At 48.9% G+C, this 21,610-nt stretch overlaps 5 protein-coding genes across 5 annotated transcripts; 3 read left to right on the plus strand and 2 right to left on the minus strand.

Moving 5' to 3' along the window:
* Positions 1–227: 227 nt before the first annotated feature.
* On the minus strand, positions 228–5,790 carry E1B28_007341 (uncharacterized protein; the record flags this gene model as incomplete). Its single annotated transcript, XM_043152068.1, has 7 exons — positions 228–934; positions 986–1,223; positions 1,274–1,440; positions 1,501–1,886; positions 1,940–2,169; positions 2,226–4,257; positions 4,322–5,790. 7 exons carry the CDS (start codon positions 5,788–5,790, stop codon positions 228–230), a joined length of 5,229 nt encoding a protein of 1,742 aa, XP_043010153.1.
* A 297-nt stretch (positions 5,791–6,087) lies between these two features.
* Positions 6,088–6,375, plus strand: E1B28_007342 (uncharacterized protein; the record flags this gene model as incomplete). Its single annotated transcript, XM_043152069.1, has 2 exons — positions 6,088–6,288; positions 6,343–6,375. The coding sequence occupies 2 exons, from the start codon at positions 6,088–6,090 to the stop codon at positions 6,373–6,375; spliced, it is 234 nt and encodes a 77-aa protein (XP_043010154.1).
* A 1,263-nt stretch (positions 6,376–7,638) lies between these two features.
* On the plus strand, positions 7,639–11,684 carry E1B28_007343 (uncharacterized protein; the record flags this gene model as incomplete). The annotated part of the gene is made up of 8 exons (XM_043152070.1): positions 7,639–8,015; positions 8,075–8,124; positions 8,245–8,295; positions 8,679–8,872; positions 8,933–9,414; positions 9,473–10,478; positions 10,536–10,813; positions 10,874–11,684. The coding sequence occupies 8 exons, from the start codon at positions 7,639–7,641 to the stop codon at positions 11,682–11,684; spliced, it is 3,249 nt and encodes a 1,082-aa protein (XP_043010155.1).
* Positions 11,685–11,949: 265 nt separating this feature from the next.
* E1B28_007344 (uncharacterized protein) lies at positions 11,950–16,781 on the plus strand (the record flags this gene model as incomplete). The annotated part of the gene is made up of 17 exons (XM_043152071.1): positions 11,950–12,162; positions 12,215–12,255; positions 12,312–12,461; positions 12,513–12,691; positions 12,752–12,769; positions 12,822–12,910; positions 12,961–13,369; positions 13,420–13,499; positions 13,559–14,211; positions 14,263–14,314; positions 14,371–14,800; positions 14,857–15,457; positions 15,510–16,160; positions 16,222–16,306; positions 16,360–16,438; positions 16,499–16,618; positions 16,675–16,781. 17 exons carry the CDS (start codon positions 11,950–11,952, stop codon positions 16,779–16,781), a joined length of 3,957 nt encoding a protein of 1,318 aa, XP_043010156.1.
* Positions 16,782–17,642: 861 nt separating this feature from the next.
* Positions 17,643–21,556, minus strand: E1B28_007345 (uncharacterized protein; the record flags this gene model as incomplete). The annotated part of the gene is made up of 24 exons (XM_043152072.1): positions 21,407–21,556; positions 21,305–21,356; positions 21,174–21,252; positions 21,098–21,120; positions 20,623–21,041; positions 20,520–20,568; positions 20,355–20,461; positions 20,161–20,306; positions 20,090–20,109; positions 20,013–20,034; positions 19,905–19,958; positions 19,786–19,849; positions 19,608–19,733; positions 19,528–19,548; positions 19,463–19,474; positions 19,348–19,412; positions 19,226–19,300; positions 19,165–19,175; positions 19,063–19,110; positions 18,979–19,013; positions 18,823–18,928; positions 18,607–18,769; positions 18,514–18,557; positions 17,643–18,461 (listed from the first exon to the last, which is right to left on the minus strand). The coding sequence occupies exons 5-24, from the start codon at positions 20,961–20,963 to the stop codon at positions 17,643–17,645; spliced, it is 2,328 nt and encodes a 775-aa protein (XP_043010157.1). The 5' UTR covers positions 20,964–21,041; positions 21,098–21,120; positions 21,174–21,252; positions 21,305–21,356; positions 21,407–21,556.
* Between the last annotated feature and the right edge of the window lie 54 nt (positions 21,557–21,610).

The raw sequence follows: 21,610 nt of genomic DNA on the forward strand, positions 1-21,610 counted from the left end.
ATATGCAGCGCAATGGAAGAGAGTGTCTGACTGAGATGATGAGATGGATATGTGCAAGAAGGTAGAGTATAAGTACACGTGCATGAGTGAAAAGTGGACGAAAAAGAAAAAGAAAAAGAGAGAGTATAAAGTAGAGAAGGGGGGTATAAGAAACGGGGCTTCAAAAAGCCATTAGAGATTTTGATTATAAATGTAGTGAAGAAGCATGCAAAATGGAGGAGAGGAGTTTATTGTACAATGCAATTACCGGAGGATTTGCCTTTCTTGTGCCGCCGAGATTCATCTTGCAATCCACCCGGCACCCCAATGTTATCTTCAACTTCGTGTACGGACGAAGCAAACTTAACAAAATTAGATGCACCCACCGCCTCTTCGATCACACCCATATCGTTTGAGGCCGTGGATCTTCGCCCAGCACTACTGATAGTCAGGGCGCTTCTCAACGAGTTATTCGGATTTGTGCTGTTACTTGCGAGTGAGTGTGGTCGGTCACTCTTCCGCACGAGTTTCGTTTTCGACGTGTTATCCGGAAGGGAAGGGTTTGACGTCTGAGGATGACTCAAATCAGTGGGTTGGCTTGATCGAGATGAACGTCCGAAAAACTTGAATGCAGTTGGCGGATGTGCAGGTGATGTTGGAGAAGGTGCAGGTGGAGGAGGCATATCGAAACTTGTTCGAGGAGTGCTATGGGATACGAAAGGGACATCAGACATGGGAGTTTTGGGCATAGAATCGCTGAGGAGGTCGACCGGGTTGGAATAGGCGCTACTGGGGTTTCCTTTCTCGGCAAATTGCGCGTAGAGGAGGAGCTGAGCACGGAGGTCACAAGTCGGAGGAGCATTGCTTGCACATTTAGCATGGCAGATGAGACTACATTGTGCACAGAGGACAGCGCTCTTCTTGACCTTCCCTAAGCATACCCTGCAGATCATGGCTACGACGAGACTTAGATAGACTCTGTGCGTATGACGTCAAAAATACTCACGTTTGCTGAAAGTTGTCTTTACGAACGAATGCTCTCGTGGCGAAATCTCACTATCCAAGGATGGACGCGCAGACGCGTTTGATATCCGACGGCCAGGAGGTGAACCACTGATATGCTCATCAACACGATGCTCGTGGTCAGGCATCTCAAGTTGAGCAAGATGACGAACAACTTCCGATTTGTGCAGGTCGGCGCTAACTCGGCGCAGGAACGGAATACTGTCCTGCGGTCGCAGTTCCTGAAGAAACGTCCAATCAGAGGCGAAAAAGTAGAAAAGAAGAAATTTACCTTGTGAGCACCCCAGTTCTTTTTAAGCCATTGATGTTCACACAGTAATTCCGCACTAGGTCTCTTCGCAGGGTCTTTATTGAAACACTGCTTCAAAAAGTCTTCCAACAAGGGAGAGCAACCAGGAGGAATCGGTGGCATATCATCCTCGACTATTCGGAACATTACTAAAATTATGTAGTTCCGGGTTAGTAGTGGATACGGACATAATGAGTGGCTCATCTTACCAGACATGCTATTCGGAATATCGGCGTGAGGCGGTCGCCCAGTAAGGAGTTCAATGACGGTACAGGCCAAGGACCAGATGTCCGACTTTGGAGACGCGCCTTTCAGCTCAATGACTTCAGGTGCCATCCAATTCGGTGTCCCAGCAACGTCCTTGATCTCCCTCTCCATAGCACGCATGTTCAAGGAGACACCAAAGTCGGACAGCTTAACATTGCCGTTTTTGGTGGTGAGAATATTTGCCGCCTTGAGATCGCAATGTACAACGTCGCTCTGATGGAGATAGTGGAGGCCCTCCAGAATCCGCACGACGTAGCTCGCTACCAGCCTTTCGTTTAGTCTACCAAACGCCTTCAGTGTTTGACCAAGAGAGCCATTCTCGGCGTATCTAAGATCGACATGAGTACGGCATGGGTGGAAACAGGAAAAGATGATCCTCACTCCAGAACTATGCTCAAAGTATCAGCATCTCGTGCCATCCCTTCATACTTGACAATGCTGGGATGTGACAACCTCTTTACCAAATCAACTTCCTTCATCAGCTGAGTGACCTCCTCTTCTTTGAGCCCTTCAAGACGAATCCGTTTTACAGCAACCATCTGACCAGTGTTCAGATTAAGCGCCCGATACACAGACCCAAACTGCCCTCGACCAATACAATTTCCGAGTTGCTGGAAAGAAAAAAAGGGTGAGTTTAAGTGAGAAGAGTATATAGAGAAGGACTTACGAAATGTGTCGGCAGTTTACCCTCTTCTTTGATTATAAGAGGCTTGCGAACAGCGTTACCGTCCATTGAGTCCCTCGACATCAAATCGCTCGAACTCGCATTACCTGAACCGCCACCAAGGTTGACCATGCTCTCGAACCTCGAACGAGTCGGTTTTGCTCCCAACTCATCGTACGAGCTCGGTCGTGGACGTCGTCTAGTGCCTTGCATGTCACTTTGAATGCGTCCCCTCGGCGGTCGGGCGGCCTTCTCAAAAGCTATTGAAACTCCGGACGGTTCATCGGTGGAGGGTGGCGGAGGGGAAGCAGAACCTGAATGATCAGCAGAAACTGTTCTAGGGAAAGGGACTAAAGCTTCTCCATCCGAGTCCCGGGTGTCATCACTTCCACTGTTTCGTGAGCCTGGAAGCTGAAGATTACTTCGATTGCTAGGTTTCGTACTATGCCGTCGGATAAGAACCTTGCTGGGCCCAGATGCTGATGGCAGTCCGTCTGGGCTAACGTCACGTCGATAGACAGACTCTTTGGGGAGGAGAGAGGACGCAGGAGTGTCGATGCTGTGGCGGGCTCGGTGTGCCGGTCTTCTGGGGAATTGAGGAAGTGATTCGACGCTTTCGTTTCGACGTGAGTTGCCCACAATAGCAAGTTTTCGAGGTGAAGAGCTCGATATTATGGATGATGTCCGAACACGATCTTCGGGTTCAGGGGATAGATGAGCTTTTATGGGGATAGTGGGGACAGAAGGAGCATGAAGAGCGTCGATGAAATCATCAGGCCATTTACCTTTGCCAAGGCGTATGGCTCCCTTTTCTACCCTTTCCGTCTCCCCACCGCCATATAGCTCATACTTCTCTTTCCCTTTCTCTTTCCTCTTGCCTCGTGAACTCGAACCACTCTCTTCTGCCTCTTCGACCACCCTCGACAGATCTATCACGGCTGCATCACTGAGTTTGTGATCTCTGGTGTAGTCCGACCCTCGTTGTTTACGAGCTAAATCATCAGCTATGGAACTGCCTTCCGTTCGAGAGATGGAAGGCGCCTCAGAGGTCGCCTCAGTATTCATTGTTCGGATTGTTCCAAACTTACTGAATACAGCACTGCTCCCCCTTCCAACATCTAGCAAGCTCGATAATACCGTCGTCGTCGTGGAGGTTGTGACGTCCGTCATGGCTGTCGACGCCCTTGAAACCCGCATATGATTGCTATTATCCACTGGAGACTCTCCGATTGAATCGTCTCGGATAGACTCGACTGCTGCAGACGATCTTGAAAAGGATTGGTGGGAATAGAAAGAAGCTTGTTGGGAGCTTTTCCGTGTCCTGGTGAAAAGGCCTTGACCGTTGTCGTCAGGCACAAAGTTGGAGGTCAGTTTAGGGGAGCGAGCTCGAAGGGGAGACCTAGGGGGTGGCGACAAAGGTCTGCTAGTTTTGATGTCCCGATCACAAACAACGTGCAAGGAGGCTGAAGTTGCCTTCGATTTGTCATTGGACTGCGTCATTTGCTCTTCCTTGACAACGGTTTCCTCGTCGGGACTGCTCGATCGTACGGTCGGTAACCCAGATGGTGGACTCCTACGCTTGGCACGGGTCGGTGAACTTGGAGTTGGACTGGAAGCCGTCTTGGGTATTTGAAGCCGAATATCGCCGCGCTGGTTCGTCTGTATCAAGCTGGGAGTCGAGGCGGAAGCTGAACGAGATACAGAGCCCAATTTATACGGCCCGGAGACTGATCTTCCAATGCCATTTCGACTACCTGTGGCTTCTCCATCTCCGCTAGAGTGGCCATAGAGTAGTTTCGACCGCTCAGCGCTCGGGCTCTCGGCAAATTTGATGAGAGCGATGATTGTTTTTGCCACACGTGCAAGCGATTCGCTTGTGGCCTCGATCAAATCGTCACCTTGGAAAAGTTCGTCGTTCGACAAGCCCCAAGAAGCGCAGGCAGCCAAGAACTTGGTGATGTTAGAGGTGCGAACAAAACCATCTTCACGAACGTCAGGCCGGACTACGGAACTGGATCGGAGTTTGTTCATTAACCTACGGAGGAATGGCGTCAACAGGCATGAAGATAGGGGGAGGGGAATGAATTTGAAAGACATACTGGCAGAGAACAAAGCCATCCCGCAACGCCTCGGTGAATAATCTCCGCTCTCTCTCTTCTCCAGCGAGACTAAGCCCACTAGAGGACAAGGGCAAAGCATTGACATTGACATTACTAGAGCTAGCGGAGACACCACTCTTCCCCCAAATACGTTCAAGTCTAACCAATGCTCGAGTGCGAAAATCTACTTCTTCCCAATCTTTGATACCAGTTGCAGTCCGGGCCATGTGAGCAGGAGGCTTGATAATCTCTTTGCAGATCATTGAGGTCGCCGTCCGAATAAGTTCCCTGTGCTCGGGGTTTGAAGGAGCGCTGAGGGAGGCGGTGGATATATTGAAGTGGCGGTTTTGAGCATATGAACGCTGATTGGGAGACGTCGGACGTGGGCGTGTCGTCAGCGCAGGGGAAGGAGTGTCTTCACGAGAGAATGATGGTCGTCGAGGTGAGTCCTTCGGGGGTGTGGGCGACGAACTAGGTGAGTGGTTGGGTAGATGAGAAGTTGATGCTGACGAGAGTCCTCTTTGAGTAGTGACGACACGCCGTGAAGTTGAGGGAGATCTTGCACGGAGAGGACTCACATTTCGGGAGGTGAGTGGCGTAGGTGAAGAGGGCACGCTGGCCGCTGAGCTGGACGAACGGCGACCAAGTTGAGCACGACTCATCGGCGTTGGTGTCTCTGGAGGGCTTGGAGATCGTTCTGGTCGTGTTTTTCGCTTTGGCGTTCCTGGGGAGCTCCTCAGATCAACTGCAGAGGTGGAGGCAGCTGGAATATTGATGGGTGATGATTTGGTGGACCTATGACGCGTTGCCGGGTCGGGCTTGGAATGCTCGACGCTTGATCGTCGTGTTCTGGCTCTGACAGGCGAAACCAAAGCTTCACTTGTTGAGGAGGAAGAGGCCGGAATGGCAGGTTGGGACCTTGGAGAGGGCAACGCCTGTGATGCGAGATGCAAAGCAGGGGATGACATGGAAGCTAGTCTGGAAGAAGGCGTGGTATAGCTCGTGCTCGTAGACCCTACAGCTCGTACTTCGCCCTCGCTCCTGTCCGTATCAGCCAACGGTGGAAGAGGCGACGCTGAAGGCGTGACGGACTCCCTGCCAGCCTTGCGAAAATTGACCCTGGACTCCCATCTGCGGAGCATGTTGGGCTTCTCCTTGGGTAAATTGTCATTGGCAGCCTTCTGTTTGCCTTTATTCTGTGTGAGATTGGCGAAGTCATCTGCTGCTGGTGCCGGAGACTTCTTGGAACGTGTGGCAGAGCGTAAAGTCTGCAAGAAAGTAGGGCGTGAAGATGATTGATTTGTTGGTTTGATCGTAGAAGGCTCCGGTGCGACAGGTGAATGAGTAGATGAATGAGAGGGCTGTTTCGAGCGAGAGGACGAGGCAGCCGGAGGAGAGCTGGCAGCTAAACGTTGGTGGGAAGAAACCATATTGAATGAACTGGAAACCTTTGCGACTGCCACAGCCATAGAGGAAGGTTGAAATGTTGATTCCAGGCGCTATTCCCGGGGAAAGAACATGCAACGGTGCAAATAGAGCTCAGTTTCTGGTTCTCCCTGCATAATCAATGAATCATCGGCAACAGAAAACTCAGTCGGCCACCTTGCGGCAGAACGACTGGAAAGGGAAGACAGACCCACAAGGAAATGACGCTGTTTCCCCAAGTAAAACTTTGTATCGCTTCTCAACAGTGATAGCCTACCCCGTCGAGGAAAGAACACGGTAGCCGAGCTCTCGAACTTGAGGATAGACTATATCAACGATATATGACAGTTGATGATAGTCAACAGCATATAAGGGTGTTGAGGACTGATAGCACTGGGGTCGTTATACACAGCGCTGCGGGCGAGGCGTCGACAACGGCGAAGACGGAGGAGGACGTCGACGCTGAGGGACAAGACAGGGACAGGATGAGGGAGAGGAGCCTCGATCTGTCGCCAGCGCTAGCACATGGTCTACACCCTTGTGTACGTGACCTCCGTCATTTTGATTTTGTGGTCTAAATTTGTATTCCCTCACAGTTCCTCGTTCCGAACTCCATGATTCTATCATAATGTCTACTTTGTTACCTTCGCTCCGCCCTCGCTGTACCTTCCTCCAGCCAACAAAAAGCCGGCGCTCAGACCATTAGTTTCTATTTCGTTTCTTCATTACATGTGATCCATCATTCAGGATTCAAAGGGAATCGTTCATGACGGGCTAGATGACGCAGATACCTGGCATGCTGATAGAAGAACGCAAGGATGTAGTCCCCGAGCTGTAACTGCCGGCCCCGGCAGGTCGACTCGCAAGTCCTGCTGATGCTTTCTGACTGATTTCGAATCGCAAGTGACCAGCCTACGCCGCCACAGGAGGCTTGCTGTCAGCGGCACTACTTGAGAGCAGTCCGTCTCTCGTGGGGCTGCATTGTAATGTCCGTCAGTGTGGTTCCTCGAGGATCGATGAACATTGCACTACGACCTGTAGAAGGTAAAATAAACCCAAATCGAGGGAAACCAATAGAAAAACACAGTTTTACCAGTACGACCACGTGGGACCGACGCGAGTCTTCTGTCAGTGTCCAGGAGCGAATCACCAGGCCCAGGTCTCGCGCTGGTTTCCGTCGTATTGTCTCTCCCGCTGTGCACCCAGAATGTGCTAATAAGTCAGGAGATTCCCGACTCCTATCTCGGAGCCTCTGAACTTGTGATTCCTAGCCATATGACATCCACGTCCTTTGATAACGCAGAGTATCTAAAAAGAGGAACGGGGCAGAACAGATTAACCTCTTTTGGCTCCTGACACGGATCCAGGGTATTGCCAAAAGCCAGAACTGAGCCATCGGCGCCACATATCCGCTCGCCATTTAATCCCGCATTCCGTAGGTGAGGCATATCGGAGTACCCAAGGATGACAGACAAGACACTAAATGAGTTTCCTAGCGAAAGCTTGACGCGCGGACCGTCTGCTCAACCTCTGTCAATTTGATAACGCTCAAAAAAAAAGCTGACACAGTACATATTTGAGGCGATTCACCCGGGCGAAAAGCTAGGGCTCGCTAATAGCGATGCCTGTGGGCGAAAATAGAGTTAGATTACAGTGATAGACACAATTAGACACAATCGTGGAGAGAAAAGAGACTCACTCTATTCTGAACGGATTCCAGCGAGGACCCGTACTTGACAAACATCATTCTGCCTTGCATGCGAACAATAAAGGCACGTGAGAGTGACGTATCTCCCACGCCATCGTATGGCTCCCACGTTTTTTCATTGTCATGCAAACAATTTCTTATCCTACCACCACCATCTGGATCTTGAACGATTTATGTACCAACGATGAGTAGTCGTACTACGCGAGCAAAAGCGCAATTGAACGCCGCTGCATCAACAGCGAGTCCGTCTCAACCCACTCCTCTCAAGCTGAAAGAAAAACCACAGTCAGTTAGAGGAAGAGGGCGGTCTCAATTAAAGGCAGTTGATGGAGCGGCTGAAGATCAGGAGGGGAAGAAACAGGAGTTAGCCGAGGAGAAGGAGACGGAGAAGGAGAATATGAAGCAGGAGGATGGTGTTGCTTCGGTCAAGGCAACTGCGAAACCGGCTCCCACACGCAAGGCCAGTTCGAAGGGGAAAGCAAAAGTCGAGGACGTTTTTTGCTTCTGCAGGAAGAGTGATAATGGCACGCCAATGGTTTACTGTGTCGAATGCAAGGACTGGTGTGTACTCGAGATCTATCTAACCATTATCTGCCTTCATAATTGCATATTTCTGGCAGGTACCACTTTTCTTGTGTGGATTTGGATGAACAGACTGCCCACGATATCAGTGAGTTTCAATTCTTCCCTCGGATAGCATTTCTCTCGCGATCTTTACCTATTTCTCGACTCCAATCTCCAATCTCTTCCAATCAACTTTGCCTTCACTGTTGCTGATTTCATGATACAGGTGTGTATATCTGTCCCGCTTGCTCCAATAGAACTGGACTCCACCCAGTCAGTGAGTACATATCCCTATTCTTGTGCCTGCATTCCTCTTCCGTTTGGCTCTTTCTATTGTGGCTTTTCTTCTTTCATCGCTGTCGCACAAGACCTCCATGTAACTTGCTTCGAATGTGTTATAACGTCGGTCTCCCGCTATCACACCTACATGAGCAATTTACTCCATGTAATGTATGTTTCCGAGACGTTAGTATCCTATCATCGGTGTCGGTCTGTTGGCTAGTATCTTTTTACACCGTTGAGAACAATGTGTTACGGGATACTGCGATTGAAAGTAGTTGAAGGGAGCCTATAAATGTGCGACAGTCGTCTTCTTTTGATTTATTATTATAATTATGGGTTGAGTGATGATATTGACTGGTCTCTTTTTCGTGTTTACAGTGGAATGGGAGGGCCCCAATGCTGTCGAGGAGGTTATAGAAACCAACCAAACCATCACTAAAACCAATAGGAAGAGAAAGTCTCAACCACTGGCGAATTCGGTCGTTCATCTGGACGATAGTCAAGAGTCAGATGATCCGGGTAGCGAGGACGATTATACCGAGGAAGTTGTCCTGGCGAAACCATTGGGAAAGGCACGTATCAATTCGCCTTGCGTCGCGGAAGAGTTTGCTAACTTTGACACGGGGGAACAGCGCCGGCTTCCACAAACCTACGAATCAGAATCAGACTCCGATGATTCTGCTATCTCCGAAACACATCGGAAACGGCGGCTGACGAAAGGAAGACCCAAGGGATCAACTTCACCTGGACCACCGCCCAAAGCCAAACGAAAGACAAGCACGACGGTCTCTCAGCAGCCACCTACAAAGAAAGCAAAGATCACCTCATCTACGGATCCGACCCGCAAGTATTGTCTTGGGAAACTCGAGGAACTGTTTCAAGGCATCTTCCTCCGATATCCTCACATACACATTACTGGCAACAACGAGGAAAAGGATGGAGGTGTCGGTTCGGAATCACTAATCGAGAAGAAACCTGAAGAGTTGACAGATGACGAGAGAGCGACTGTCTTGGCCAGCGCAAAGCAGTTTGCCGACGAGCTTGAGAGTTGTGTATATGAGATATATTGTGAACCGGATAAAAATGGTGTTCCTTCCGCTGGAGGAAAGTACAAGTAAGTTCAGGCATCGGTTTGATTTCTATCGCGAGCTCTACTGACATCGTGCATCCAGGGACCGCTTTCGGACTATTCAGTTCAATCTTAGCAAACCTGATCGTGTTGTGATCCACAAACGGATCGCTACCAACCAAATTTCGCCCAAAGAGATATCTCTAATGTCTTCCACCGACTTAGCCAATGAGGAGTTAAAGCAATCAATCAAGATAGCTGAGCAAGAGGCACTCGAGCACTCGATTTTGAAGAAAACTACAGCTCCTCGTGCAAAGATTACTCACAAAGGACTGGAAGATATTGAGGACCTCAACGGGAACATCCAAGACCGAGATCGTCGACACGAAGATGAGGAACGAATGGAAAGAGAACGTTTGGCAAGGTTGAGGTCCGCTCAACCCCGTCAGCGTACAATGTCCGTCTCGGTTCCCCCGGAGTCGCCCGTTGTCCCACAGGGCGGCGCTTCCTGGGGTGCTCCTCCACCTGTTCCTCCTCATGCATTTTCTCCCACCGAAGTCGTTCCCTCTGGCGACTTTAATCCCCAGAGGCCATCCCTTCTCGTCAACGCAGAATCGGATATAGTCATACAAGAACCTGAACTTAATCTAGCAGACCTAATCAACATGGAAGATGACCCGCGCCCCGAGGATGCCTCCGATCCCCCACAGTCTTCGACGGCTGTGGCTAAACCTCTGGGAGTTGGAGATGAAGGAGGAATCAAATCACCTGTGTCCCCCTTGCATCCACCAGCGCCTCCCACACCCCTCTCTCCATTTGCCAATGTCCCTCAGTCAGCTAATGAGACTACAACGACGGATCCATTCTTCAATCTTAATACGCTATGGTCTGTGCCAGCGCGCGATGCACCTATATCACCAGTCGAACAAAACTCGAATACACCATCTTCACAAGGGGATAATACGGACGTTGTCATGGGGTCTTCGGATCCTCTCGGAGGTGGTGCAAACGACGGTGACTTTGATATGTTCCTGGAGGAGAAGGAACCCCTGACACCGGAAGCATCACGTCAGTTGTTTGAAGGACTTCCCATAGTATGGGATGGCAAGGTCACTCAATTTTTATCTTCATTCGTAGAATCGAGATACTGATACATTGTTCTGTAGATCTCCATGCCTCTCGATTCAACAATTCCTCAAGACACCCCGGTCTTGGCTCGCCAAATGGGTGGAAGACCCATAGAAGCTGGATCACTGCTTTGGAAAACCCTGTTCCCATCTGACCTTCTCAGGATCGACGGCAGAGTACCTGTAGAGAATTCAGCCAAGTTCTTGTTACAGATGCGAATGAATCCGATCAAAGAGTTGGTCGCTGTCGCGTTTTCTCCCGTCACTGAAGGAGATTCAGGGTTTAAGGCGCTGTCTGATTTCTTGATCGCCAAAAGGTAGGCCTCTTTTACTTAAAGACTTTCAATTCTATGACTCACTCACTTTCTCTTCCTCAGGCGGCACGGCCTCGTCTTTCCATGGGGGCAACGCCCAAAGGAACATCACCCTGGAAAGGAAATGTATATCATCCCTCTACTTTCCAGTGACCCGCTCCCAGATTACATGGAGCTTCTCGATGATCTCAAACTCCCAACGGAGCGTATCTCTAATTACATGGTCGGTATATGGTGGTTAAACCGAGGAAAACTGGCTCCTCCTCCGTCGTTGTCTACAGTAACACCGACACCTAACATTCCTCTGGTGATAACATCCCAGCCTAGTCCACCCCCACCGCAACTGCAGCCGAATCCGATCCCAACTCTGCCAAGTCAAATAGCAAGTCTTGCAGCGACATTGCCCGTTGATCAGAAAGCTCTAGCTGCCGAAATCGCGACACTCACGCCAGAGCAAATGGATCTTATGATGCGGGCACTTGCTTCCTCTGTTCCAAGTGCTCCCCTTCCTGCTCCCCCTATTACCGCACCTATTCCTTCCCAGCCACATTCTTCTCCTTCTATTCCTGGATTCTCACCGTCAAGCTCTCAATCGCCCTGGTCACCCTCAGTAGCCAATTATCCTCCCATGCCACCATATGCGTCGACCTCAGGTCTTGGAAATAACAGTCCGCCGCAACAGATACGCCAACATAACGATCGTGGAGGTGGAGGTGGAGGTGGAGTGGGAAGGCGTGGAAGTGGTGGCGGACGGGGGAATCGTGGGCGACATCGCTCTGATGATTTTTCTCGTAGACCGGTCGATTCTGGATGGCCTCGTAAACGGCAAATGCAAGCTGACTCATCCCAGAGTCACAACGGAGGATGGTCATGATCATTTTGTGGGCCGATTTGAGTTGGTGTATCCTTATTGTCCTTGCCTTTTCCACTTCATTTCATAACGCTTTATGTAGCTTTAGGCTCTGAACTCTTCTATGTAGTTTGTATGTAGTGCTGTATCTTGACCTAATGCCGGATTAGATCAGCCGAATTCCTTTTCCCTTCTCCGTCACTCAGTCATATGTGGATTCTGGTTAATTGTATCTATCGAAAAAGTCAATAGATACACCAAACCCTATCATCCGAGTGCAATATCACATATGGGCTCCCGATCCGAAGATGCGTCCCAAGCATCCACCGACTCCGTCGACTCACCAACGTTACACGGAAATTCGAAACAGAGAGGTGCAAATGATGAACCCGTCGACGTGTTTTCTTCCTCTGAGGATACCACAACATCTGAAGATGGAGGTACCTTTCGGGAAAATCTGCAAATTGACATGAAAGGATTGGTTGGAGATGCTGTTGGGAACGTGAGTTGTCAGTCATTGGTAGCAGGTTGCACACTTATTGCTTGGAGAATAGATGAGTATTAGTCCAGCTTCACGCGATGTAGTGCTTGCAGCGTAAGACTTGTTAGTCCGCCGACAATATTAATGAGTCTTACCTTTCCGTCTTTTAGACGACGTGGGCTATTTATCATCGACCTGAAGGCGCCGTTTGAAGTTCCTCGATTTCTGCCTCAGGGGGGTACATGGGATGTCGCCGACGTCCAGTGGAATCCTCATCACAGTCGAGCACAATACATTGTTTCCACTTCTAGCGAGAAACTGTGCGTGTTTTGCTCCCTGACACACACATGCTTATGAAATGACTTCTCCAGTTTGATTTGGAACTTGCTAATGTCGGGAAAGACGTCGATTGAACATATCCTACATTCGCATTACCGTGCAATCACAGATATCAACTGGCACACTACTGAATGTGATACCGTCGTTAGCACTGGCATTGATTCATGGATATGGGGCTGGGATCTGAGAGCACCTCGTAAATCTATCTTTGGTGCGTGAGAAATGAAAGACCCTTGCCTCCCATATACCACGAATTAATAGTGTCTGTAAGGCCTTTGTGCATTCAACGGCAAGTCGACATTAGTCGATACTTGTCGAAATTCTAACAGCATGATATACAGCACCGGGAACACAGGTCAAATGGAATAAACATGATGCCAATATCCTGGCATCTTCCCATGCAAACGAGGTGCTCATTTGGGACCGTCGGGTATGACCTGTCACTCTCCAAGATTAGCCCTATAACCAAATGCCTAGTAGAAAGGATCCTTACCGGTCACGGTTATTCGAGGGCATAAGTCTCGTATATACGGGATTGATTGGTGTCATTACACGAGGAATGAAATCGTGACATGCTCCCTTGACAAGACAATCAAACTCTGGAATATCGATGAATACGCGTCTGAATCAACAGGTTCGCGGTATTTTCCTGGTGTCTCAAATACACACAAACTTGCGTCAAGTCCCAAACATGAAATTCAGACGACCTATCCCGTTTGGAGGGCAAGAAACGTCCCTTTTGGGAAAGGGATTCTTAGTCTTCCCCAACGTGGGGAAACTGCGCTCGAACTATACTCTGTCAAAGATGAACTCGGACTGGGTCCTGTTCTCACATTCGAGGGCCACGACGATGTTGTTAAAGAGTTTGTATGGCGGAAGGGCGGGCAAAGTCAGTGTTCCAAATATTGACTTGCTTTCCAACGTTCATATCTATCATAGATGAAAATCAGTTTCAATTGATAACATGGTCGAAAGATCGGACTTTGCGGTTTTGGCCGATAAACCCTGAGGCTATGCAGGTATGTAAGCATTTTTTGAGCACGGTCCGAGTTCTCATTGTTCCTTAATATGGCGACAGAACGTTGCCTGTGGCTCTTCCCCGCTCCAAAGCGCCCAACGCCCGTTAGAAAGTAGTGTCACGGATGAACAGGCTACTATGTCCTTCCGGAAACCTCCTGAACGTTCGGGGTCGATACCCCTGCTTTCGGCACCGATAGGAAAACGAGCGATTCTTGCCGAAGTGCGCGCCGGAATGCCTCCACGACATAGAACTTCTCTTCCCGCTCAGCCCAACATTGATGACCGGGAGTACTTTGGAAACAGGCCTGGTCCTCCTGTTGAGCGTCATGGTGCAGGAATTTCAAGTTCTGTTGATACGATCCACCCACATGAAGCAACGAGCTTTATCAAGGCTTCGTCAATCAATTTGGCTTCCGCCGCTGGGAGGGGGACAATGAGTCGAGGTGCTGCCGGTGGAAACAAGAAACGAGCAAACGTAGATCCCTTATCATGGTTATCTAGTGTCAAAGTAGGCGATGGTAGGAGGGATAGCAGCTCAGGTCCAGGTAGTCGTGGGGATAGCAATGAAGCACTCCGATTACGATCTAGATCAAGGGGCCCAGGACAGGATGTCAATCCACCTAGTTCAGCAGGAACCAAGAGAAAAAGGAGTGAAAGTAGGAACCGCTCCGCCATTGAAGAGAAGGATCCTGGTCAATCCCTGCAAGATGAGTGAGTTGGTGAACATGCTTTTTACATGTACTCATTTGACCCTTCGGTTAGAATCACTTCTGTACTGACAAAGTTAGCATCCTCCAAGATCAAACTGGAAAAGGTTTGCGGTGTCACTAACTCTGGTTAAGTACCATCGAAAGCTGATTGAGTGCAAAGCACGATTTGACAAAGAAACGCACATGTACCCTCGGATTACAAGTACCATGGGGGGTATCTTCCTCCGTATTCATACGCGTAACTTTCACTTTTCCTCGTGACTATCCGCAAGCTGCACATCCGGATGGAACCCCCACAATTGAACTCGACCGGACGCCTCTAATATCGATTCGGGATAGAGCTTTCATTCTCCGTCGTTTACGCACCATCAGGGAGAGGCGACGTCCTTGCTTAGAAGCATGCTTGCGATTGTTATTGTTCAAGAATGAAGACGAGCAAGCTGAGATCCCCCTGCAGCTAGACTCTGAGTCGTCTTCCGATGAGCAGGCCAGTGGAGCACCGCTAGACAGAAGAGTAACCTCGACGCTCTTGCGCAACAGCAAAAATCTAGCAGAACCGAGGACCTCACAGGGAAGCTTCGGCCCGAACGGTACGATTTTTTCATTCGAACATCCTGTTTAGAATCAGGTTTCTAACTTTTCCAAGGCGAGTTGGTCTGCTTCTTCGCAGCCCCACCCCGTATCATCCGTAGCGCCGGTCACGGGTCGACAATATCCCCGTCCAAGTCTTCGGAGAACCTTCCTGATGAAAAGACAGAGGAGGCCGGGCCTAGAATGTTCCAGTCGCCATCTTTGGTATCAGAGGCCATTCGTAGGCTTTCCTCAGCTGCCAGTGACCGCATGATCAAAACAGAATCTCGACGTTCGTATTCCAGCGAACATGTAACTCGGATGATGACCACGCTCTTTACAATCCCGCGGCACACAAACAATGTCAAGGAGTCTTCTCAATATTCGCCTAATCCGAACAGCTATGTTATGCCATCACGACGCAGCACGGTGATGATCTCCAACACAGTGTCTATCGCAGGAAGCGACAAGACTGTAGCTGAAGATTATATATTCCATGCTCCGGAAATCCCGGCCATGTGTGATCAGAATGCAGGCTTTGCAGAGTGCCATGGTCGTTATGATCATGAAAGAATATTCAGGATGCTCGGAGCTCTTCTAAAAACCTGGGTTCATTCGGAGGGTGTGCGTTATAACAAGCAATCAATATTTCTCATCAGGCAGATCGTGAATCGGCTGTAAGTCTTGGTTTGTGAGAACACCTTCTGTTTCTCATACAATTTTGTTCAGACTCAGCGACCTTCGCTGTCAGAAAGATATTCAAATGCTAGCAATGGTGGCGGTAGTTTTACTCAAGGCGTTCCCTTTGCGATCTCGTCCCCCGAAAAATCTACAAACACCCAAATCAACTCTCAGTTCTGCTCCTTATACAGGAATAATGTTCATGACCAGGTTTGGTGACTATTTCAGCATTCCTCGAAGAATGTCGGCAGTGCAACGTATCAGTCCCAATTCATCAATAGGAAGCTTACGAGGGCCTGCTACACCGACTCAAGCATCTTCCTTGAACGGTTCGCGCCCTCCTTGGTCCGGGTTACTGAATGCAGGAGGCGTCCGGCTTGTCGCCAACGTGCAGGACTCTCCCAAGGCCCCGTTGAGTCCCTCTGGAACCATGCCATCAACCACTCCCCCTCGTACACCGTTTCCAATTCGTGGGGCTTTTCATGAACCCGATTCGCCTATCCCACGACACGGAGGACTACGTAAAGATTCCACCTTGGCATCGATTTCGAAATCATGGACGGACACATTTTCGTCCGGCAGAGCTTCTGTGTCTTTCTCGCCGGAGTATCGATTACCGGTTCGTGCAACTGAACGGGCGAAAAAGGAGAACCGAAAACAGGGCACTATCGTATTTCATGAACAACTCACAGAAGAAAGGTACCTAGCGTCTTTGATTTGATAGTCAACATGGCGTCTATTAACCGAAATATGTTATCAGCGAAACAGAGCACATTTTTGGTAGAGTGGAAGTAGATCTCTTGCTCCGCCACGTAGAGGTCTACGCGGATGTCCTCTTGAGATGGGTGAGGTCAACTGATCATTGATTTTAATTTTGAACACTAATCAGGGATTACAGCAACTTCCACACAAGAGACTGGAGCTGCTGAAGGCCGTCAGCGACTCTGCACTCCGCGACAGTAGCGAACACTCTATCGGTGGGAGCCCATGAGTCTTTTTGCCTTGCTCCTAGTACTGACAGAGATGATATCATCTAGGACTGGATCGGACGTGCCCTGTCTGTGCTACACATTCCGTACCCAAGGCAACTCTGTGTCCCTTCTGCGGAAATAGCTTTGGTGTGTCAGTTTGTTCAATATGTAGATTATCTGTCAAAGGTTGGTTTTCCTCGTATTTCTATTTCTTCATTTTTTTAGAACTCCTATTGTTTCAGGTCTCTCGATCAATTGCATGCGGTGTCTACACACCTCTCATATAGCTTGCTGGAAGAAACTTCGTACCTCAATTTGCCCGTCAGGATGCGGATGTCGCTGTGCTTGACCATAGAGTCATAGGCCGCATGTGAAGACTTCGTTGGGTGCGGTGTCATACAGAGCTTGATTTACTGATGTTATTGTCGGGTAACATTCAACACTGGCTTACTGGGTAAAGCCAAAGAGTCAGATCAGATTGTATTCCGGTCGGAAAGAACGGTGGATCTTGACGGGCTACGCTTCGGCTGTTACCGCTGCGACGGATGGCGGGTATTTGTCTGTTTCTGGACTCTTAGTCGTTTTTATAACGTAGTATGGAGTCGATGGGCGTGATTCCGCTATCTATCCGTGTATTCTGTAAGAATAGGTGGACGCATAGGCTATTGATATAGAAGAAAGTTCGTAAGAAAAACAAATATTTTTAGAAAGCCCAAAAACGCTTGATCGCACAGTCACCTATAGCGGCTATTTTCATCTCAAAACAAGCTCAGTACCTTGTCGAGCGTCTTTGGACTACTTGAAGCGCTCAGCGCAACATGTTGAAGATTCTGGACGATACAGTACCAGTCGATGGCGAAGGCTGAATCCATTGGGAGAGCTAGAGCAATGAAACTGCGAAACTGTATGACGTTAGGGATTCGGCAATGCCCTGCCGAGTTGAACAGTCCGTTGCCGCCAACTTTTAGTGCGTGCAAAACGGCCCGACGTAGCTCTCCCGTTTATTGTTTTTTGACATTTTCCCTTTCGTTGTCGTACGACTACAGTTACCAGTCCACGTTTTGCTTTCACTGATCTCGAGCGATCGGGAGCGCCCCTAGTGAGAAACAAAACAAATCTATTCAGGGAATTATGCAACAGGTAGTAGCCTCACAACTCTCGACAAAAAACATGCGCTACGCTATACGCAATACGAGTGCAGTCACCGAGCCTATTGTCGCTTAGTACCCAAACTATCCACAATCGTTTCCAGCAAAGATTCGATCCGTCGTTGGCGTGATTCTATTTCGTCAAACCGTATATTCCACGGACTTTGAGCGCTGTCCGTGTCATTCTCCTCCAAAACCTGGCCGACCGTTGGTAACGATGATTGCTCATGTGAAGAGGACATAGGAGGCGGGCTTTCCGACAGGACTGCCATGTCAGGGCTCTTATTCACGCCTTGCTCAACCGAGGGAGACTGGGTGGCACCTAGAGCACTGGTCGGAGACGGTCTACGTTGCGACTGACTCCGACGGACGCCTGCGTTAGTGGACAGAGCTCTATGCACATCTGACGTTGTACGTCGATGGATAGTTGAAGACAAGCGCCTCCGACTAGCGGGTCCATAACTGATCAGAGGCGGGGGCGGCCCATTACCGGGACTAGAGCTGACTGGGAACGGTTGAGAGCCAGTTTCATCATCGAGTGGCACATTGTCAACAACGAGGGGCTGGTAGATTTGTGCTAGAGGACTTGTGAAACTCTGAGAAAACTCCGTCCCTTTCTTCATAACAGAGTTGACCCGAGCTCGAGGAGCTATATGATGTGATGGAGAAGACCCTGCTTGCGCTTCAAAATGTACGCGACCCGTTTGATCGTGGATTTGGCTTGGTGAAGGGACGTTCTCGCCAGGGAAGGAAGGGCTTGCCTTTGGCAGCGAATTCGATGTGGGCTGCTGAGGTATTTGAGTTGGTTTGGAGGGTGCCATCTCGATATCATCTCTTGTATCAAGGGCACTCGTATTCAACTCATCTTCGATTTCAAAGATCTAAACTAATTCGTCATCGGAGTGCAAGCTAAACGCAGGACCTGGGACTTACCGCATCGATATCGGAATTGGAACCCGCTAATCCTTCAAGCAGGGCTGGAAAGCAACTTCAGAAGACGGAAAGCGAGCAAGACGTTCTTCATACATAGTTTCTTGAAACTTCGAGGTAAAGTGTCAATGAACTGCTCTCCAATGGCGGAAGCTGTGTCGTAAAACCCGATGGTTCCGTTAATTTTGGCTTGGCGTTCGTACAAGGCAACGAAAAGTAAAATCGGGAAGCTAGTCAATCGAATCATAAAGACATTGACCTAGCAATGGCGATAAACAACGAGTCCGGAGATGAGTAGAACGAAAGACCGACTTTATGAAACCAGCGCGGGGATAAAATGTAACTCAAAGGAAGCATGGTGCAGACGGCAATCAAGTTGACAGGGGGCTGATAAGAGAACAGAGAATCCGCTTTCACCCTGGAGTCATGCGTCAGCTTGTAACAAGCGTCCTGGGGAGCACAGCATACCCTTCAATGGTGGAGACAGCTCTTCTAAACATCGCCTAGAATTAACAGTAAGTAAACATGATTGGGTGGTGCGTGGATCTCTACCTCGGCAGCAGCATCTTCGTTTATTGTCGCGAAAGTGTTGGACAGAATCTGTCCTTCAACTTCAGGCATGGATCTCAGCAAGGCAACCAGAATCAAACTTACAGAAACAAGCACTACAACGAAGGGCTCAGCAGTTGTTTTCTGTGTGGGAAGAATAACATACCGGTCAATAGTAGAGTATTGCTCAGACAAGCGTAGGTAACCATGAGAACAGGACCCATAAGAGGGTGGAACTCAGCTAGAGATAGTAAGATACAACTGTGGATATCCAAGCAAATCACTGACTAGCTTTGTCAAATCCGCTGGCGTCCAAACCAAACCAAAGGTCGAGCATCCACCAAGCAATAGTTCTGCATAATGGTCAGACACTCTTCAAGAAAAAACGGCCCTGACAACGAACCCCGCGGTGTATCTGGTTGAATAAGTAGTGGATCAGACTTGTCCCGAAACGATGATATTACGTACTGGGCCTCGTTGCGGCTCAAGCTGAAGTAGAAGATGAGTTAAACTTTGAACGAGTTTCACCAGAACTGCAAGCTACGTACGTCCACAGAGCATACAGGAATCCGCAGAAGCAGAATGCTGCGATGAACATCAAAGCGATGAATTGTACCATCATGGCACGTAGAGAGAGTACCATTAGATTGTTCTTCAGGGTGACGAACGCAAGCCTGCAATCGTAGTTGAATGGTTGTGCAAGTCTCTGCTCATTTCAGAACGTACCTTGGGAACATCAAACAAGCAATGAGCGCCAGGATATCGATGCCTGTAGAGCGAGCCCATTCGTCTGCAGTAGACCGTAGATGATGAAGTGGAGGAGGGGAGATTCATGCACGACTCACTATGACGATTGACCCCATAAAGCCGCAAGAATGCATATATGCAGTATGTCGTTACTGTGTCAAAAAGTTATGAGTACTCTAAGGAAGGCTTACGGAGGTAGGGCGAACCGAAAGCCAAGTCAAACCCATTCTGTTTCATAAGAGGACTCAGTCTGTACCACACACAGTTTCCACAAACCGCTTACCCACGTTCCCTTGAAATATACTTATTGGATGTTAGATTCAAAGAATAAGTTTTACCATATAGGCTCTTTACCTGCGATCCCGTGCTCCTGCATGGCGGCCACCTTCTCTAACGTGAATCCTGCTGCATAAACCATGAAGAGGACCTCAGGAACATTCAGTCTATCAACCTTGCTCTGCTCCACGGCGAAGACGAAGAGAATAAAGAGAATCAAGAAGCTGAAAGGAAACTGAGCCAGGAGCGTGACACAAAAGAGAACGCCATACTTCATATACTCCAGAACTGAACGGATGAAGGGAACTTTGAGGCGATAGTGATCCAACAGAGGAGCCTTGTGAGGGTCATAGAAATGTATCGGATTGCGTTTGTACGTCTGGAACAAGCCAAGTGTTCAGAGAAATGAATTCGACGAGACGGCCACTGGAACGAACATCCGATAGAATTGAATGGTTGCTCTCAGCTTGATAGACGCACTTGCCACTATGTGCAAGAGGTCACCATGTTATTGAAGGAAAGAAATCGAAGGCACCATACCTCCATATACTGTCAATGACCCTCTGACACACTGAACTTTTGATAAACCTTTTGGACTTCCCTAGAATAGCCATTTCAATCGCGTTCCCAACTCTTTCATCCAAATCTTCTCTTTCTTCTCGAGCTAGCTCCATCATCCTTTCATCTGCGCCATTGTAAACAGGCCAGCTGGTTGTCAACGCGAGTGCAAGGTCCATCATGTTGTTTCCATATTCGCGAAGAACCCGCGTCGCGAGAATCTCACATAGCTCTGCTCTTGAACGAGAGATAGAATGAGTCGTCAAAGTCTTGTCGCGGTAGAAGTGTACACGATTAACGAGGAGACAGAAGACGACTGCCATGTTCCCGTCTTCTTGTATTGCCACGTATTTTTCCACAAGAGGCCGGATGAGAGTGTAGGTAAGGTCCGGTGCAGTAAGCTAACATGTGGATTGAGAAGAACGAGTGGAGAGAAAGGAGAGGTGCATATGCGTACTGCTTCGAAAGATAAAGGAGTGTCTAGAAGAAGATAAGAAACTAACAGGAAGATTCTGAAAGGAGGGTCTACGCACCTATGAAATGCTAGAAGAAAGCATCTATCTTTCAGTACTTCCTCACTAGCCCAGCAACTCGGTGACATACAATTACATCCTGCGCCCGTGGGTTAAGCAAAAACCAAAAGACGAAGAAGGCGCCTGCTTACCGCTCGGATCATGTGTATCGTTGGATAAACAGGCGTGTTTTCGACATCTAGGCTATAGAATATTCGTCAGAGGGTTTTTGTAAGGTCTGTAATGAATCTGACCGTGATAATAGGGGTTGGCTCTCTGACATGAGATACGAATACGGCGGTGCACGTCTCGACACCGTTATGAAGTTCCACTAGAGACTGAGTACTCTAGATGAGTTTTCAAAATTAAGATGTGGGTTGAGAGTATATGTCGGTGATGAACCGATGATGAAATGGCAGAATTACTCTTGTCAGGCACCCCTAGTCTCAGACATAGGG

Source organism: Marasmius oreades, chromosome 4, assembly GCF_018924745.1.
Source record: "Marasmius oreades isolate 03SP1 chromosome 4, whole genome shotgun sequence".
NCBI lineage: Eukaryota > Fungi > Basidiomycota > Agaricomycetes > Agaricales > Marasmiaceae > Marasmius > Marasmius oreades.